Here is a 17,835-nt window from a genome sequence, read left to right as displayed (position 1 = left end):
AGGCCAGCCTGGTCTACAGAGAGAGTTCCAGAACATCCAGGGCTACTATACAGAGAAGCCCTGTTTCAGGGGAAAAAAAAATTTTTTTTAAAGATAAATATAAAAAAGACATCATGGAGGTTATGTTTATTATTTTATAATCCCCCTTTTAAGAGCTATGAATTTATATTCCTTTACACTTTACTTAAGACTGACAACATGGATAACATAAAAAAGGAAGTGTGGTAAGTACAACTCTATCGTAAGACTGCAACAATGCGTTCTTTTGTAAAAGTCAGTCTCCCTAAGAATGTGTTGTGTGGCACATTATCAAAGGTGAGCTACAACTCTCGCCCTGAAAGGACAGGTACAGCGTTTCTCAGTTCTAAAATTGTCACTACTATTTCTGTGTTTGGGTGTGCTCTTCAGCGACAACTTCATGGAGCCTGTTCTCTCTGTCCACCATGACATGGGTTCCTGAGTCCCCTTCCCCACTGAGTCATCTTTACAGTCCAGAAAACAGCATTGATTTTTTTTTTTCACGTGCACGTACGGGTGTTTTGTCTGATGTACGTGGACGTATGTGCTCAACATATGGTGCCTGCAGAGTCCAGAAGAGGGCACTGGATGCCTTGGGGCTGGAACCACAAATGGTTGTAGCCACACTGTGGCTGCTGAGAATCAGACACGGACTCTGGAAGAGCAGCCAGTGCTCCTACTGTTGAGCCATCTCTCTAGCCCCAGGGCAGCGGCTTTTTATATGGAGAGGGAGAGACGTCAAGACAGGGTTTCTCTGGGTAGCCCTGGCTGTCCTGAACTCACTCTGTAGACCAGGTTGGCCTCGAACTCACAGAGCTCCGCCTGCCTCTCCTGTGCCCCGTGCCTGACTGAGCAGCAGCATGTGAAGGTCTCTCAGGCTCAGGCTCCCCTAGTGTGGGTGACTCAGGACCACACCATGAGCAGCAGTGAACTGATAAGTTAGGGCTGGAAGATGTCTCAATGGACCAGGCACACATCACCCTGAGTCTCCATTTGGGGAGGCAAAGGCTTGCATCCTATAGGAAAAAGCACAAAAGCTCAAGACCCCCTGGGTATGAAAAGGGAAAGCCAGGCGCCAAGCAGAAAACTGACAAGGTATCACCCTACTTAGGCAGTCAGGGGTGCTCTCACGTTTCAGTCCTGCTAGGCAGTCAGGGGTGCTCTCACATCTCAGTCCTGCACCGACATGGTGTCCTGATGTCTTCTTCACTTCTTGCTCCATTTTGTTTGATTTTAAATATTTGGAAACTGATTTATATCGAAGGAAAAACTATATCTAAGTCAATAGTTAATGAGTACATGAGGGCTGAATAATCTAAGTGGTCCAGCTGCCCAATTTCTCAGCACTAGTATGCAGACTTCAGTGTGGAGCTGTAACTCCACTCATCCCTCTGAGGAATGGTTTTCCAAGTTAACACTTGAGATGCTGTATTTTTGATGTGAATGAGGGGTTCTGATTTGTTGTTTGTTGTTGTTGTTGAGACAGAGTCTCACTATAGTCTTGCTTGGCCTGGTAATTGTTTCATAGATCATGTTGGCTTCTAACACATCCAGTTGTCTCTGCTGGAGTTCAAGGTATGTAGCACCGCACCTGGCACAGAAGGAGCTTTACCATCTTACGTCTTGGAAGTAAAATAGCTGTGGTTTTTGGTTGAAATCTAGACTGAGGCATTTGTTATGACAACTTTAGAATTCTTACTCATTTAGTGAACAGATTTATCTCTAAATACTTTTTAGTAAATTTAAAAACAGCTTAAAAATAAACTTAAAAAAAAAAAAACTTCTACCTAACAGTGTACTTTTAAAATCTATTCTTAATCGCGTACATGAAATAGTGTTCAAAGTGTGGCTAAAATACAAAGGATATATTTTTTTAAAGTTTTGCTTATTTTTATTTTGTTTATGAGTGTTTTCCTGTATACTACAGTATTATTGCAGGTTTGCCTGGTGCTCGCAGAGACCAGAAGATGGTGCAGGACCCCTGAACCTGGGGTTATCTGAACCCGGGTCCTCTGCAAGAGCAGCAAGTGCTCTGAGCTGCTGAGCCGTCTCTCTGATTTAGAAGAGGAGAGATGGGAAAGATCTGACATACTCATGTGCACTTCAGGGGAGGGAGGTAAATAAGGCTCGGTGCTTCAGTGTGACATGGGACATTGAACTGCATGGGCTACAGGCCTAAGCAAGCCACAGGACATGAGCAAAGCACACGTATCAAATACCATTCAAAGATTCTGACAATTTACAATTTACTAAAAGTGCTAAAACTAACATGGAGAAAGTGGGGCTGTACCGGTTGTTCCGGGGCCTGGTGTGTTGCCATTGCTCCCCACATCCCAGAGCAGCGCTGAGAGCTTGGTGTAGTTCACACCAAGGGCACCAGGCAGCCTGGTCTCTCCCGGTGACACAGCTCATTAGTGCCACACACTATTTTGAGTAGCATTTAAGAGCTATAAAGACCAAGAATAGCTTTCTCTGGGAGACGAGGGATGTCACCCATTACACACAGTGGGGAAAGGAGTACTTTGATACAATTATCTCCACACTGTTGATTATGCTGTCCCCATGGATCAAATAGGTGACCCTCAAGTTCACAGCTGCGGAGGACTGAGTGGCTTCTGGGCTCAGTCCAGCAAAGAAAGGATGTGAAAAGAAGAAATGGCTTCAAAATGACCTTCAGTAGCTCTACACTGGGGCTTGCTGACTTTTAGACAGTAACGTCCTACCTGATAAAGCAGTGACATAACTCCCCAGACTCCTCCCCTGACCGGGCGGATCATTCATGTTCCCAGGGCCCATATGCGGCCAGGCTAGGGTGCACAGGGGTGGCAGTTAACAGCAGAGCTGGATTAGAACTCTGGTTGCTGACTCCCAATCTTTCGTTCTTTACTTAATTTCAAATAATCACTATTACTATAATTGTGCCCAAGACCATGTGTTGCCCAAATTATTACAAGGGCTGCTTTGACTTTTCACTAGAAAAGCACTTTCGTTGTAGCTGGACGTGGCAGGAAGGGATGAAGTCTGCCGGGTAACAACTTCTTTCTAATCTGCATTTTAATGGACTATTTGGTTTCTCCATTAACATTAGTTTTTCTTCAGATTTAGACTTTCAGCTTCATTTCTACAGTAACAGGGGTGTTCACAATTTCCTCTGTGGAACAAAAAATGTCTTTGGGGAAAATTTGGGGATGTTATTTATCATAAATATTTGTGAAGTGATTGAAAATGGTTATTTCCTGAAAGAAACATGCCATTAAATAGAGTCCTTCAAAAACATTCTCAGAAAGTTTCTGAACCGTGAGGACTCATTTGCTGTACATCTTTCCGTGCTGTGTCCTCCCTTTTGGGGGATCTCTGTACTGTCTTCTGTTTTGTTTCTTTCTTAGACTCAATGTCCTAAATGCCTCTGAACATACTTGGTGAAAACTGTGGAATCCTTTAAAAAGTGACTCTTAAATATCTCATTTATGACAATTCGCACAAATGCTTATCAGAGTGCATCACCAGACACTTCTAAATAGTCTTTGCCACCAGCTATGGCACCTCACTGTGACAGCACCCTATATTCTTAAGAGGCAAATGCAGGGGAGAGAAGTAACTCTTCCAAACTTACCCAGCCAGCACAAACATTTTCTATTACTTTGGTAACCAAAACCAAAAAATAAAATAAAAATAATGACAAATATAAGGATCGACAAGTATCTTATGATGCAATGGAACAGAATTCTGTAAAGACAAATCTCTTGGCATCCTTTCCACAGAGAGCAGCAAAGAGGCAGAACTGCCAGAGACTGAGCTGGAGGCAGCTGGCTGGCAGAGCAGGCCTTCAGAGAGCTACCCTTGTTTTATGAAGTCAATCGCCCTTTAGGTCAGGGTTTTTATGGAAACTGGTAAAAAGCATTTGATTTTTTTCCTGGACTCACTTTGTAGACCAGGCTGGCCTCGAACTCACAGTGATCTGCCTGCCTCTGCCTCCCAAGTGCTGGGATTAAAGGTGTGCACCACCACGCCCGGCCTGGTAAAAGCATTTGAAATCTAGCTAGCACAGTGCTAACCAGCCACTGACCTCACAGAGCTCTCACCGTATGCGTGAACTCAAACGAGACTCTTATTGAATAAAAGTTTGGTCTCCTTCCTTTTAAAGCCTACTTCTCTCGAATTACGGGCATCTGTTTCAGTTGTTTGACAGATAACCATTATATTGTTGTTTTTCACTTAAGATTTCATATAGTTAAAAATGGTTCTTACTGTTTATCTTATGTTGAATATTATATTATATTATGTTATATTCAAATTTTTGTACATGTAGCACCTAAAATCCTTATGTTCAATCTTCCTGTATTTGAAGAATAACATATTCTTAGCTTCATTGCACTATAAAGTAAGAGGTGTTATTTGGAGAAAAATATTTTCCACATTCTATACTTAATTCAAGTAAAATTTAGAACACAGAAAACAACAAAAAAGAAAACTAAAATGTCTACTCTACCATGAGCAATTAAAGCTATTATCAATTTTGATGTGTTTGTAATTTTTCATGTTTTGGATTTCTGTTGTTGTTGCTGTGTTCAAAGACACAGACCCAATACGGCGTCACATTTGCAGCCCTCCCTCCTTTTTCACCCACTGCTGGGGCTGCAGGCATACAGGCCACACTAGACTCCTTTGGGTATAATGCACTTTTGATTTTAATATATGGTTAGCCATTAGGCTTTTATACATTTTGTATAAAGTCAGAAATATTATACACAAGACAACTACTACTGTGTGACAAGAGTGCATTTGTGCGAAACAGTATTTTATATCCTCCAAAAAGTTAGCTAATCAAATTTCCTTCCTGCTTTGTACTTGCTGGCTGCTGGTGAACTACAGAAGTTCTGGAAACCTGGGAATGTGGTATTGGTCCTCCAGTGTAAAAGCTTCATCACAAAGCACACTGGTGATCACACCTCAGACCGTCCCTATTGCTGTGACACGGAGTCTGGAATTGACCACAAGTTCAAAAGGTAACCTCCATGGCCAAGAAGAAAATCAGCAACAAGTCAAAGATCAAGTCCTCTGTGAATGTTTCTAACCATAGGAAACCCCTGCCTGCAAGGTACTCAGTGGGAAGTCACTGGGACAAAACTGTGGTCAACAGGAAAGTCTAGAGGTCCAGGTCTGAAATGCAAGGTCAGGTGGGCAGCCTGGGTCAGGTGGGCAGCCTGGGACAGGTGGGCAGCCTGGGTCAGGTGGGCAGCCTGGGTCAGGTGGGCAGCTTGGGTCAGGTGGACAGCCTGGGTCAGGTGGGCAGCCTGGGTCAGGTGGGCAGCCTGGGTCATGTGGGCAGCCTAGGACAGGTGGGCAGCCTGGGTCAGGTGGGCAGCCTAGATCATATCTTAGAAACGGTGTAAGAAGCTTCTAGTTTAGATATTCATTTGTTTTCATCACTACAAGAAAAATATTCTTCCACATCAGTTAGTCTGACAAAATGATAACCTGTTAATTTTCACAGAAAACTCTTGCATAATTATATAAATTTCCAATTAATCCTACACTTAAACACATAAATGCAACATATAGAAATATACAAGGCTTTGCACCTATAAAAATTCTGAAAGCACGAACCTTTCTGACTCATTAAGGAAAACATGTCCTTGGATACCTTTAATACTAGCTCTCTGAAAGTACCTTAAAATGAATTTAACTTAATAAATTTTTTTCTGAATTAAAAGGTGATCTGAGAATTTGTGTTATCTTCCTGTGCACACTCTGACGTGTTGTTAGCTAAGCATGTACAGCTTCAGCAGCTTGTCTAAGCTCCTAACTGGGATTGAATTCAACAAGACACTGTGCATTTGGATCAACACTAATTGTGTGTGAATATCAAAGAACATCCTGCTCTATAGACTGAGGCCTTATAGACTAAGTCTAATTACTATTGATAGATTGCCAAAAACCCTTCATGTATTGAATATCAATTAGCATTCCTCTCAGCAAAAATCTATTGAATTAAAAAAATAAAGATGATTCTGATATAAATAAAACAAAGATGTGATACAGAAACCAAAAATTAAAAATAAAAAATTCTAAAAGTTCTTACTTTCCAAAATATTTGTGACTTAAAAAACAAAGCTAGTGTGTAATGAGTATATTTAAAACACTGGGACTTATTACGATTAAAAAAGAAACAAATCTGATGACTAACTGAGTTGAAATGAGTTTTAATTTTAAAAAATAAATCAAGAGCTGAACATGGTGGCACATGCCTTTAATACCAGTACTTGGGAGGCAGAGGCTGGTGGATGGATCTCTGTGAGTTTGAGGCCAGCCTGAACTACAAAGTGAGTTTCAGGACAGCCAGGGATACACAGAGAAACTCTGTTTTGAAAAAACAAAAAACAAGAAAATAACAACAAAAATGAAACAAACAAACAAAAAGTCAAAATAAGAAACCCTGTATTTCTATGCAGAAGTTTTTAAAACTCAAGATTTGTATTGTAAAGCCAGCAGTAAGACAGAGCAGAACACAGCACAGTGCTCTCAGGGACAGTGAGAGATGGGTTCTGTGATATGTGTACAGAACATACTTACAGAACTTTCAGCTCCAGCATGCTTGCTCACATGAGCACTCACAGCTCTGCCTTACTGAGGCAGTGTGACCTGGGATTCGCTTCATCTTCTGAGAAATCTAACTTCCTACACTGAAGACGGAAATGCCCACCTTCTCTCCCCCCCCCCTCTCTCTCTCTCTCTCTCTCTCTCTCTCACACACACACACACACACACACATTGTTAGTTCCAGAAGAGAGAGAGAGAGAGAGAGAGAGAGAGAGAGAGAGAGAGGAGAGAGAGAGTTGCGAGAGAGAGGAGAGAGAGAGAGGAGAGAGAGAGAGGAGGAGAGAGGAGAGAGGAGAGAGAGAGAGAGAGAGAGAGAGAGAGAGAGAGAGAGAGAGAGAGAGAGAGTGTTCCAGGATATTGAGGACTACATAGAGACATAGAGAAATTCTGTCTCAAAAATCCAATACAAGCCAGGCTGGAGATTCTGGCACAGGGGAGGCAGAGTCAAGCAGATCTCTGTAAGTTCAAAGTCAGCCTGGTCTACAAAGTGAGTCTAGGACAGCCAGGGCTACACAGAGAAGCCCTGTCTTAAAAAACCAAAAAGAAAACAAAAACAAAAACATTTCTGTGCCTTACAATTGGCCCGAAGAAGAAGAGCTTCAGTCAAGAAAACAACTATGAGCAGGGCTCAGTGCACACACCTGTAATCCCAGTACTCAGGGAAGCCAAAGTAGCCAGATCTCTGTGAGTTCGAGGCTAGGCTGGTCTACAAAGTGAGTCCAGGCAGCCAAGGTTACACAGAGAAACCTTGTCAAAAAAAAAAAAAAAAAATTAAAAAATAAAAAATAAAACAAAACAAGTGTCTAATTAGCATTTGAAACATTTTCTAGCATATTATCTCATTTTAACTTTGCCGTAATTTCACAAGACAGATATATTATTGTTATAATTGTCTCTATATGATAAATAAAGGAAATGAAGAAAATGGTCATTATTTTATTGTTTGGCATGACAAGACTATGCATGTGTAGCAAGAATCTATGCTTCATCATTCTTGAATTATAGACTCTTTCAACAGCGCTGGTAATGGTAACAAGATTTTAATAAGCATTACAGGTAAATATAAGAAAGGAGCAACAACCCAGCACTCAGGAGGCAGGGGCAGGTGGATCGCTGTGAATTCGAGGCCAGCCTGGTCTACAAAGTGAGTCCAGCCAAGGCTACACAGAGAGACCCTGTCTTGAAAAAGGAAAAAAGAAAGAAAGAAAGAAAGGAGCAACAGGACAATCACCAAGGAGATATCACAGAGATGAGGCCTCTGGGAAGCTGTTTTTGGAGAGTCAGTGTAAGGTATATTTAACTTGCAAGTTTAGTGGGACCTGTGGTGGTATGTTCAGAAGGTATAGTTAATTTAAAGCCACATTCCTGTAAAAGATTAGAAGTTCCACTCACCTAACACCAAGGATCTCTACGTGCCAAGTTAATTTTTAAAAAAAGCAACAGCGGATCACACAGTGTGGTGTGATCAGACGGACCAGATCCTGCCCTGAAATCATGAGGTTTTTGAAACCTTCTTTGTAGTGTCCTATGAATTGCCTATCCAGACTGGGTTTCTTAAAACTGTTTTACCTATCTGGGGTAAAACTTTATGCTAATAATGCAGATTTTGTTATACTTTATAAAGTACAAAATTGTTGATTCAACTAATAAGAAAGAACTTACTTAAATATGAAAAACACGTACTACATCAAAAGCTCTCTGTTGCTAAAACTGCACTGGCTGAAGTCTCAGTGAGTTCATCAGAGCGTTGTGTTAAGAAATGCAGTGAGAGCCTGGTCTACAAAGGGAGTCCAGGATAGCCAAGGCTACACAGAGAAATCTTGTCTCGAAAAACCAAACCAACCAACCAAACAAACAAAAATAAAAAACAAAAAAGAAATGCAGTGAGAGGGCTAGAGAGATGGCTCAGAGGTTAAGAGCACCGACTGCTCTTCCAGAGGTTCTGAGTTCAATTCCCAGCAACCACATGGTGGCTCACACCATCTATAATGAGATCTGATGCCCTCTTCAGGCCTTAAGGTGTACATGCAGGCAGAGCGCTGTTACTTCATTTATGTTAGGGTACTACTTTTTGGTTCAAAGACTTCTTTAAAAGGCAGATCCTGTCCCTTTCTCCTCGCTGGGCTGCCTTGTCAGGCCTCAGTGGAAGAGGATGCACTTGGCCCTGCTGCAACTTGAGGTGCCAGGGTGGACTGGTTGGCTGCCTTTGAAGGCCTCCCCTTCTCTGAGAAGAACAGGGGGGTGGGGGGTAAGCAGAGGGGATGTAAGGGTAAGATACATGTGCGTGTGCATGAGAGAGAGAGAGAGAGAGAGAGAGAGATCAGGCAGATTCTGTGTCCATCTCTGGCTTCATATAAGTCACCCACTCTTATCTTTATGCTGAAGCTGAAATGGCCCTTTGTGACATACACTATTCTATTTCTGCTGAGATACTGAAAAAAGAAAATTGTATAATTTTTTTTTTTTTTTTTTACCTTAGGTCTTTATAAGCCAGCTTTGATGTGCAGCTAGCTTTCAGGACATCAATGTTTGCATATGCTATGAAGAGTCCATATTTAGGAGAGCAATTTAGGTTAAGTACATTAGACCCAGACAAGAGACTGCATTTTCCCTTGGCTTAATCAGAAGTCAATGTAGGGAGCATGGAGAAACGCACTTACCTTTATCACTTCAGGGTACTGCCTAAGCTTCTTTCCACATGGCGCGTAGTAGGCCAGTTCTCCTGGAAGGCGCCCACTGAGGTTTCTCACCCTTGGCTCTCTCTGCCAGCTACAGACAGCAAAAATGAGCGTCATAACAAACTTGAATTTCATTACGCTTTAAAAAAGTACATGTGCTTTTCAGAAAACACTAAAAAAAATGAAAACCCAAATAAACATGCAGTCATGTAACTCATATACATCCATTTTAAAAAATGATTGAGAGTTTCGGCTAATTCATTTATAAAATTAAAGACTTGACTTGAAAACAGGAAACTATCAAGTTTTATAGAAATCACAGCTGGAATTACTTTTGAGCGCTTCGACACTTGTGTAAGGCGCCAGCGCACATGAACTGTGTAACAGCAGAGAGCTCCAAGTGTGAAGAGGACACAGAAGCCGCTCTATGTCTGGGGCCCTGAGCACCTTGTCTAAACTGTTACTTGTAACAAGAACCGGTTAAATCAATCTTTCCTTGAGTACGTCTGCCCTTCTTGACATCTGTCACTGGTTTCTATTTCTGTCTTGGTAACCTTCTGATACATCACTCCTGTCCTTTTGACATGTGACTGGCTGCTGGTCCCTTCTGGTCATACGAGCCCTTCCTAACCCTGCAATACCTTCATAAGAACACGGGGTGTGCTTCCAGTTTTCTGGTAAACTAGCTTTTCGCCCTTTGTTATAGCTCTTCTTCTCCCTAATCACTAATGTCGAGGCCAGCATAGGAAACCAGGCACACACATGACACGCGCACACGACGGGAGCCAAGCCCTTGTCGCATACCCGTACTCCACGGGGACCCGCAGCTCCTGCTCCTCCGTCACTCTCCGTCTTTTGCTTGTACCTTTAAGAAAAGTCAACCAGGGCATGAAATACTCAAATGGACAGAGGATAGAGTTCTGATAGTTCAGAAATTGTTCTTTTTACATGTTTTAATAACAGATGATTTGTACATTTATGAAAAGTGTATTACTTCTACATGGTTTTCAACAAAGCATACTACATAAGACAGAAGTTACTTCCCCTTCAGGCCTGATGACAGACCCTGGGCTTTCTCCACAACAGTAAAACTGTGTAGCTCCTCTCTTACTTATCAAGGGTAAAGAAGACAATATGGAGGGAAACAGCTGGCAGAGATTTCATTGTCCTCTTTGGAAGTCTATAAGATGCTACAAATTTTAAAAGTTGGCTCAAATATTTAAAGACAATTACATTTCTATGTGCATATATATCAATGGCCCAAAACAGTACCGGGACTTTAATTAATCAAAACCACACAGGAAGAGGATTGTGGCTAGATGTCTATCTTTAAAGGAAAATCGGGGCTGGAGAGATGGCTCAGTGGTTAAGAGCACTGTCTGCTCTTTCAGAGGTCCTGAGTTCAATTTCCAGCAACCACATGGTGGCTCACAACCATCTATAATGTGATCTGATGCCCTCTTCTGGTCTGCAGGTGTACATGCAGGTGGAGTGCTGTATAAATAAATAAATAAATAAATACAAAAATAACGAAATAAATACAAAAATAACGAAATAAATACAAAAATAAAGAAATAAAGAAAAAATGTATGTTTTACAAATACAAATAAATATTAAGTAAGTAGGACATCACGACTGATTGTTGAAAATAAAAGCAAAAATTCAAAAGTGCTGAGAGTAAAATAAGTATAAAACAGTACAAAAATACTTTACTATACGAACCCATATTTTTTTAGTCGTTGAGTGAGAATATAGAGTAACAATATTGGATTGTTAAATGTAAGAATTTTTAATGGAAATTCCTAGAAATTTATAATAAACCAAATATGTAAAAAGATAGTATGTTATAGACTTAGAATATTACTCACTAAAAACAGAAAAGAAAAGAGAAAAAGATTTAGGTTATATAGTGAGTGGGAAGGCATTTAGTTGCCCAAGTGATCATTTCATATAAAACACAAAAAAATCCAAGTCTGAAATGAATTCTGCACTAAACAAAAGGATGAACATAAAACACGAAAGTATTCAAAAGTCAAGAGGGGTCATCAATTATATTCTTAAAATAGAAACCACAGGGAAAAATTATAATATCAGACAATGGATTAAATCTTTTCAAAATATGTTTTTAAAGTCAATTTAAAATCCAGATTCAATATATGATTACAACGAGATCATCTCCAGAAAACTGCAGACAGCAATTGGTGCTGCAGTCTGACTTTCACTTTACATTCATAAAAATAAAGTGTAGGTACCAGAGTGTGGGCTTGCAGTGAGTGTGGAAGAAGAGGTGCCAAGGAAAGCAGGCGCCTGAGGCTCAGAGCACAGGGCAGCGGGAGCCGAGCCTGGGGGGCCTCCTATGTGGAGGCTGTGAGGTGTCGAGGGAGCTGTGAGGCTGACGGGAGGGCTTTTGGCAGCCGAGGTTGTCTGATTCAGGCTCGCAGCAGCTTTCTCTCCTTCAGTGTCACTATCTGATTCCTCCTGGTCTTTCTCATCGTCGTCTTCTGAGCCCTCTGAATCTGATTCTGAATTACTATCTGATTCTGGGAAGTAGAGAAGCACTTGTATATTACAACTGGGTCATAACCAACAACCTAAGGGAGCATTTCAGAGCCAGTATTTTCAATGGAAGCTTTAAGAAAGCCATTTCCCAAGAGAAAGTGCAAATGTTAAAATTACTTTTTTTTTTTTTTTTTTTTTTTTTTGAGACAGGGTCTCTCTGTGTAGCCTTGGCTGTCCTGGACTCGCTTTGTAGACCAGGTTAGCCTCGAACTCACAGTGATCCACCTGCCTCTGCCTCCCAAGTGCTGGGATTAAAGGCATGTGCCACCACGCCCAGCCTTTAAAATTACTATTTTATAAGTTATTTGAGTAAAGTGTATGTAGACTACAGTTCTTCAAATCTCTCTTAAAACAATTTGTTTTGTCTAACATTTGAATCATAAAACAGTTCCCACATGATGTTATTCACATTTCAGTTCTACTTAATGCTTTCAAAATTAATTTCAATTTAACAGAGAAAACATAGGTAAGTTAAGGAAAGCTGGCAGAGTCCCGGGTATGCTGTGTCTCCTGTGCTCCGGCCCCTGTCCTGGAGCCCCGTCAGCCTTCTATCTGCATTAACAAAACAATTCTCTAGGGAGTGCTTTTGGCTCCATGTTTTGCTGGTTTAGCTGTAGTTTTACTATTCCAGTGAAAACTTCACCATGCTTCTTGAGAGTCACAAACTGTGCTCAGAAATAACTCACAAGACAAAAGACAACTAAGGGAGGCAGGTCTCCTGGCTGTGAAGTCTGCTATGTTTACACATATGTTAGCACATACTCCTGTAGACAAGTGACATACAAGACCGGATTAAGCTCTAGATAAACACAGGACTGTACCAAAAAGGTGCCCAGAACAGCATCTGTTTGTTCTGGTGTTATTGCCTGCACCGGGGTTAATGAAAACTAGCTTTTAAAAGCTATGAATACTGATGGTGCCTTTCAGGATTTTACATTATTAGGACATAAAATTGCATAATGACTATTTTCCTATTCATAGTAGTTACTAAAAATATTTATGGCTGACTAGTAACAAATCCACACACAAACATAAATACATACACAGTTATATAATTACTATATTTAAATTGTAAGTTGTCTTCCATTTTGTGCATTAAAAGCAATTTCTATATTAAAAAAAAACTAAAGAGTAAATGAAATCAAGGCATAAGATCATGACTCTCTGTTACTAATAAATTCTGATATCAAAAAGGACTTAAAGTTTTGGGCTTTTTTAAAATGACCATGATGAAAATTTTTCCATGTTAAAGATATCCAGTAACGTTTTAATGAGTAGCAAAAGAGGGCAAAACTCATCTAAGATGAGGAGAGAGAAAGGGACAGGGTGACTTGTCCAAAAACATTGAATGAAATTCTAAAAGAACTAATAACCCTCCTACACCTGGCTGTCCCAGAACTCGCTCTGTAGACCAGGCTGGCCTCAAACTCAGAGCTCCACCTGCTTCTGCCTCCCAAGAGCTGGGATTAAAGGCGTGCACCATGACCACATGGCTCAAAATTATTTTTGAGAAGATTAACAATTGTACCATGAATAAGTGGTCCTGAATAAAATTATGATTCAGGAAAGAGATAAAACTGATTCCTGCATCATCATACCCACTTTACAGTTAGTCATTGCACGCCAGGTGACTGACCATCTAAGATTTAACTTAGAATTGCGGTATCAGTTACTTTCCTGTTTTATCAGCTGCAAGAAACAGGCAATGATTTCAAGCCAAGTAAATTAAGACTTTTGTTTTGACACCTTGATTCATACACTTAAAAGTAAGCTTCAAATTTGAAAAACAGAAAACAACCTGATTGACTGTCATCAGACTCATCCTCTTCATCGTCCTCCTCATCTTCCTCCTCCTCGTCTTCATCTTCCTCCTCATTTGAGTCTTCTGAGTCTTTACTACTGGGAATGTCTGAATCCGTTCCTCTAAACTGCTCCACCAAAGACTTTGCAGGATGGGAGTGATGCTGCGCTTTGCCTGGGGCTGCGGTACTGCTGGCCACCTTCTCCTTGCCCTGACTGTGCAGGATGGGAGAGGCAGAGGGCAGCACTGGGGTCTGGGGGCCAGGAGTTCTTCTCCCACTTGTGCTCAGATTGACAGGTGAGGAAAAGGGGGTGCTGCTTGCCACGTTTTCGTTGATCTTACTCTGGATTTTAGTTTTGGTGGTGAGCGCTAAAGGAGCTTCTTGAATGACGCTTTGAATAACTCCGTTTGGTTGGTGGTTACCTAAAAGTGCATTGGTCAGGAATGGGTTGGGGTGGTTGTTTTCTAATGGTTGTTTTGGATGTGCTGGTGAAGTAGTGGTTGCTTTTGTGGTTGACAAAGCTGCAATAACCTTCTTCAGGCTCTTCGCCGACTCCTGTTTCTTTACTTGTGATGGGAATGACTGCTTGTATTGTTCCTGGTGAAACAGACATTAAAAACAAAATGAGACAGGCCAGGAAACAATCACACTACAGCTGCACAGAGAAACAGGGACAGGGCAGGGCAAGGGGTGTCAGCCATGACAGCTGGCTGGCTGTCGAGCCTCGGCTAGACTCAACAGAATCACACTTCTGTTCATTTTGACCACTTAAAAGGCACGTACTTCTTGACTGTCCACTTTCTTGACTGCTGCTCCCATTTTCATAATAATCCAACGCTGAAATCCTAAAAATTGCCTCCCAACCCAACTGTCTATTACTCTGTCTTTGGATTCTTTCATTAAATATTGCTCAAATTTAGGCCATGCTGTTAATTCTTCCTGTTCAACTTCCAATAAATACTATATAAGAATGCAAATTTATATTACATTGGTTTTCTTTGATTAGCTTCTGGGAGCACTGCCAGCCTTCCAAAGTCAGTCATGTGCAAATTATTTCATAAGCAGTCCTAGCTGACCTTTCCACCTGGATTGGACTACTGCTAAGGCCAGCAGCATGTCACACTTTTTCTGCTCCACATTTCACTAAAGTCGTTTGCAACGATGAAGAGTTTCAGACAGATGAATAAGGTCCACACTGCAAGCCCTAACGTGGCAGTCTCCTGAATTCATCTGAGTCAGAAACATTCTGTACCTGACCCCCATGATGCTCCCAAGTGTCATTCACATAGCTAGGCTGACCTTGAACTCCTGAATTTCCCTGCCTCTAAATCCCAAATTTTAGGAGTAAAGCATGCCCTGAAAGACTTCCTCCTTTAATTTTTCTTAGTTTAGATAGGTCTTTATGTATAATGCTTTAAAGAGTTATTTCCATTTTTTGATACATTTCTGAAGCAGACGCTGGCATTTACGGTCTTGCTGAAACATTACTTACAGCCTGGAACCGGAAACTCGCCTGAAACTAATACTAGACTACCAAATGACTTCTGGAGCTAGGAACTCTTCTGTTTATTATTGCCTGGGCTCATCGCTACCCAAAGTGCCCTCCACCCACTGCAATTCTCTTGTGTCAGCCTCAGCTGGCATTACAGACACAGGCCATCATAGTCAGCTAGACAATATTTTCAATGCAAAAGTTTAAGATACTGGGAGGCCAATGGGGAACTAGGTGCTAGGCTTAGTAGCTGGGTACTTGCCCAGCATATGCAAGGTCCTGGGTTCAATACCCTGAATGAGAGCAGAATAAGTAAACTTTCAAAAGAATGACAATTATCAAGAAAAATTTATAGACAGTCAAATCATAAAATTTACTTCTATAAATAAAATAAAAATTAAAAATTATATATGAAAAGCCTGAAGTAATTACTTTGGGAGAGAGTGCTGGCTGCACTTCCAGAGGACCTGCATTCAATTGCCAGCACCCACATGGCAGCTCACACTGTCTGCAGATCAAGTACAGGGGTTCCCATAACCTCTTCTAGCCTGCCTGGGTACCAGGCACACATGTAGTACACAGACATATATGTAAACAAAACACCCATACATATAAATAAGAAAATAATTCAATCTTTATAAAGGAACTACCCCCAAAAACATTTTAATGTAAAATTTACTGTTATGATTAAGAAATGTAGAATGATTTAGAATTATTAAAATATAATTTTAATTCATTTTGTTTTGTTTTTCTTTACCCCCGAAAAGAAGCCAGGGTTTCTGTCTACCTCTGGCAGTCCTGTAAGACTGTGTAGACCAGGCTAGCCTCAAAGTCACAGAGGTCCAACTGCCTCTGCCTCCCGAGTGCAGGGATTGAAGGTGTGCACCACCACTGCTAGGTATATTTTGTTAATTTCTAAAATTAGGGGCTGGAGAAATAGCTCAGTGGTTAAGAGCACTTGTTGCTCTTGCAGGGGACAAAAGTGCAGTTCCTAGAACCTGCATGGTGGCTCATGACCACCTATCACTTGAGTTCGAGGATCTACCCCTCTCTTCTGATGCCACGGAGATCAAGCACCCATGTGCTACACAAGCCGTATCAACACAGGCAAACGCTCACACAGAAGAAAATGACATCAGTCAAGTAACGCATTGTAAACAAATGCTACTAAATACAACTAAATACTACATACAAATCCTCACAAAGCTTTTTTAATTAGTAGTTATTTATCCAGTATGTCCCTTTCCAGTTTGTACTACGATTTTTAGATAAAATACTTTTATAAATCTAAGATATAATTTTCTGGCAGAAAAAAATCCCATGTGTTTCATTTCTTAGAATGTAGCTGTCATATAACAAACCATTTACTAGTTTATGTTTTCTTGTAACATGGGGCCAAATGGTTCCAGGAAAGGAAAGTTTACACTATTCATTCATATTTTCATTTTCAGCAACTGCTCCTTCCTATAATTCTAAAGGCTCTCATACCATTAGTTTATACCAACAGGGTTTCAGGAATAAACAAAGATTGTTGCATTATATTTCAAGGCTACTGTCAGTTAATCTTAAGAGTACATATTTTATCCCCTTTGATATTAGAAAAAGTATCTTAAAAATCATGATGACAATTGCTGTTTTAAAGCATCAACTACCCACATGCAGTGCATGGAAGAGATAAGCTTGGAGGGTTTTTCTACATCTAAGGTCTTACTTTATTATCCCTTACCTTATTTCCAGCAAGTGCAAAATAAATCCTTATTATATGTAATAATCACACTTATTAATTTGAATTACATGTTCACAATGTAGATACTGAATGAATCAATGATAAGAAATAAGCCAACTTCAAGACTAATGATAAGGGCAATGAATTAATAATAAGTAGGATGGAACAAGAGACTGCCATTAAAAATAAACAAAATTAAGTATGTTATAGTGTTCTATAAAGAAATTATTTCAAAAAAATGTTGATAAAATGTTCTGTAACACAGACAAACATGCTGGCACGTGCCTTTCATCCCAGCGCTCAGGGAGGCAGAGGCAGGTGGATCACTATGAGTACAAGGCCAGCCTGGTCTACAAAGTGAGTTCAGGATAGCCAAGGCTACACAGAGAAACCCTGTCTCGAAAAAACAAAACAAAACAAGATGCTCAGTGGTTACGAGCACCTGCAGTTCTTGCAGAGGATGCAGATTTGGTTCCCAGCATGCACATGTAACTCCAGGTCCAGGAGACTAGAGCCCCCTGAAAGCATGAGGTATGCACACACATATGTGCAGCATACACATACACACACACACACACACACACACACACACACGCACACACACACACACACACACACACACGTGTGCACCCGCGCACCCACACACAGCATCCGTACAAAAAAAGAAAAAAGATGTCTGGTCACATAAAATATTTACAATTAATTATCATCTCAATAGCTTGTATACACTTCTAGAATGAACTCTAGAGTAAGGACGTGAATTTTAATGAGATCGCTTGCCTGAAGTCCTTTACCCTGAAGTTTCATTAGTTATAGCAATAGAAAAAGACTAACTTAAGCCACACAGAGTTTCTTTACATAATTTAGTATAGAAACAGGGCTGCATGTGTACAGATACCATCTTTACTGCATTTAGTAAGTAAATATGCAACCCATTTAATAAATGGCTATTCAGTAACT

General features: G+C 40.6%; 1 protein-coding gene across 1 annotated transcript in view; it reads right to left on the bottom strand.

Moving 5' to 3' along the window:
• Baz2b (bromodomain adjacent to zinc finger domain 2B) overlaps positions 1-17,835 on the bottom strand; it is a 219,150-nt gene that overhangs the window by 49,098 nt on the left and 152,217 nt on the right. Inside the window, exons 10-13 of the mRNA XM_051166087.1 lie at positions 13,654-14,254; positions 11,549-11,836; positions 10,101-10,161; positions 9,279-9,387 (exon numbers count right to left, since the gene is read on the bottom strand). Of these exons, the coding sequence (XP_051022044.1) occupies positions 9,279-9,387; positions 10,101-10,161; positions 11,549-11,836; positions 13,654-14,254 (1,059 nt within the window). The remainder of the gene's footprint in view (positions 1-9,278; positions 9,388-10,100; positions 10,162-11,548; positions 11,837-13,653; positions 14,255-17,835) is intronic.

The sequence above is a fragment of the Acomys russatus genome, chromosome 24 (assembly GCF_903995435.1).
Source record: "Acomys russatus chromosome 24, mAcoRus1.1, whole genome shotgun sequence".
Lineage (NCBI taxonomy): Eukaryota > Metazoa > Chordata > Mammalia > Rodentia > Muridae > Acomys > Acomys russatus.
Note: the sequence above shows the minus strand (reverse complement) of the source record. Positions and strands in the feature narration are given on the sequence as shown.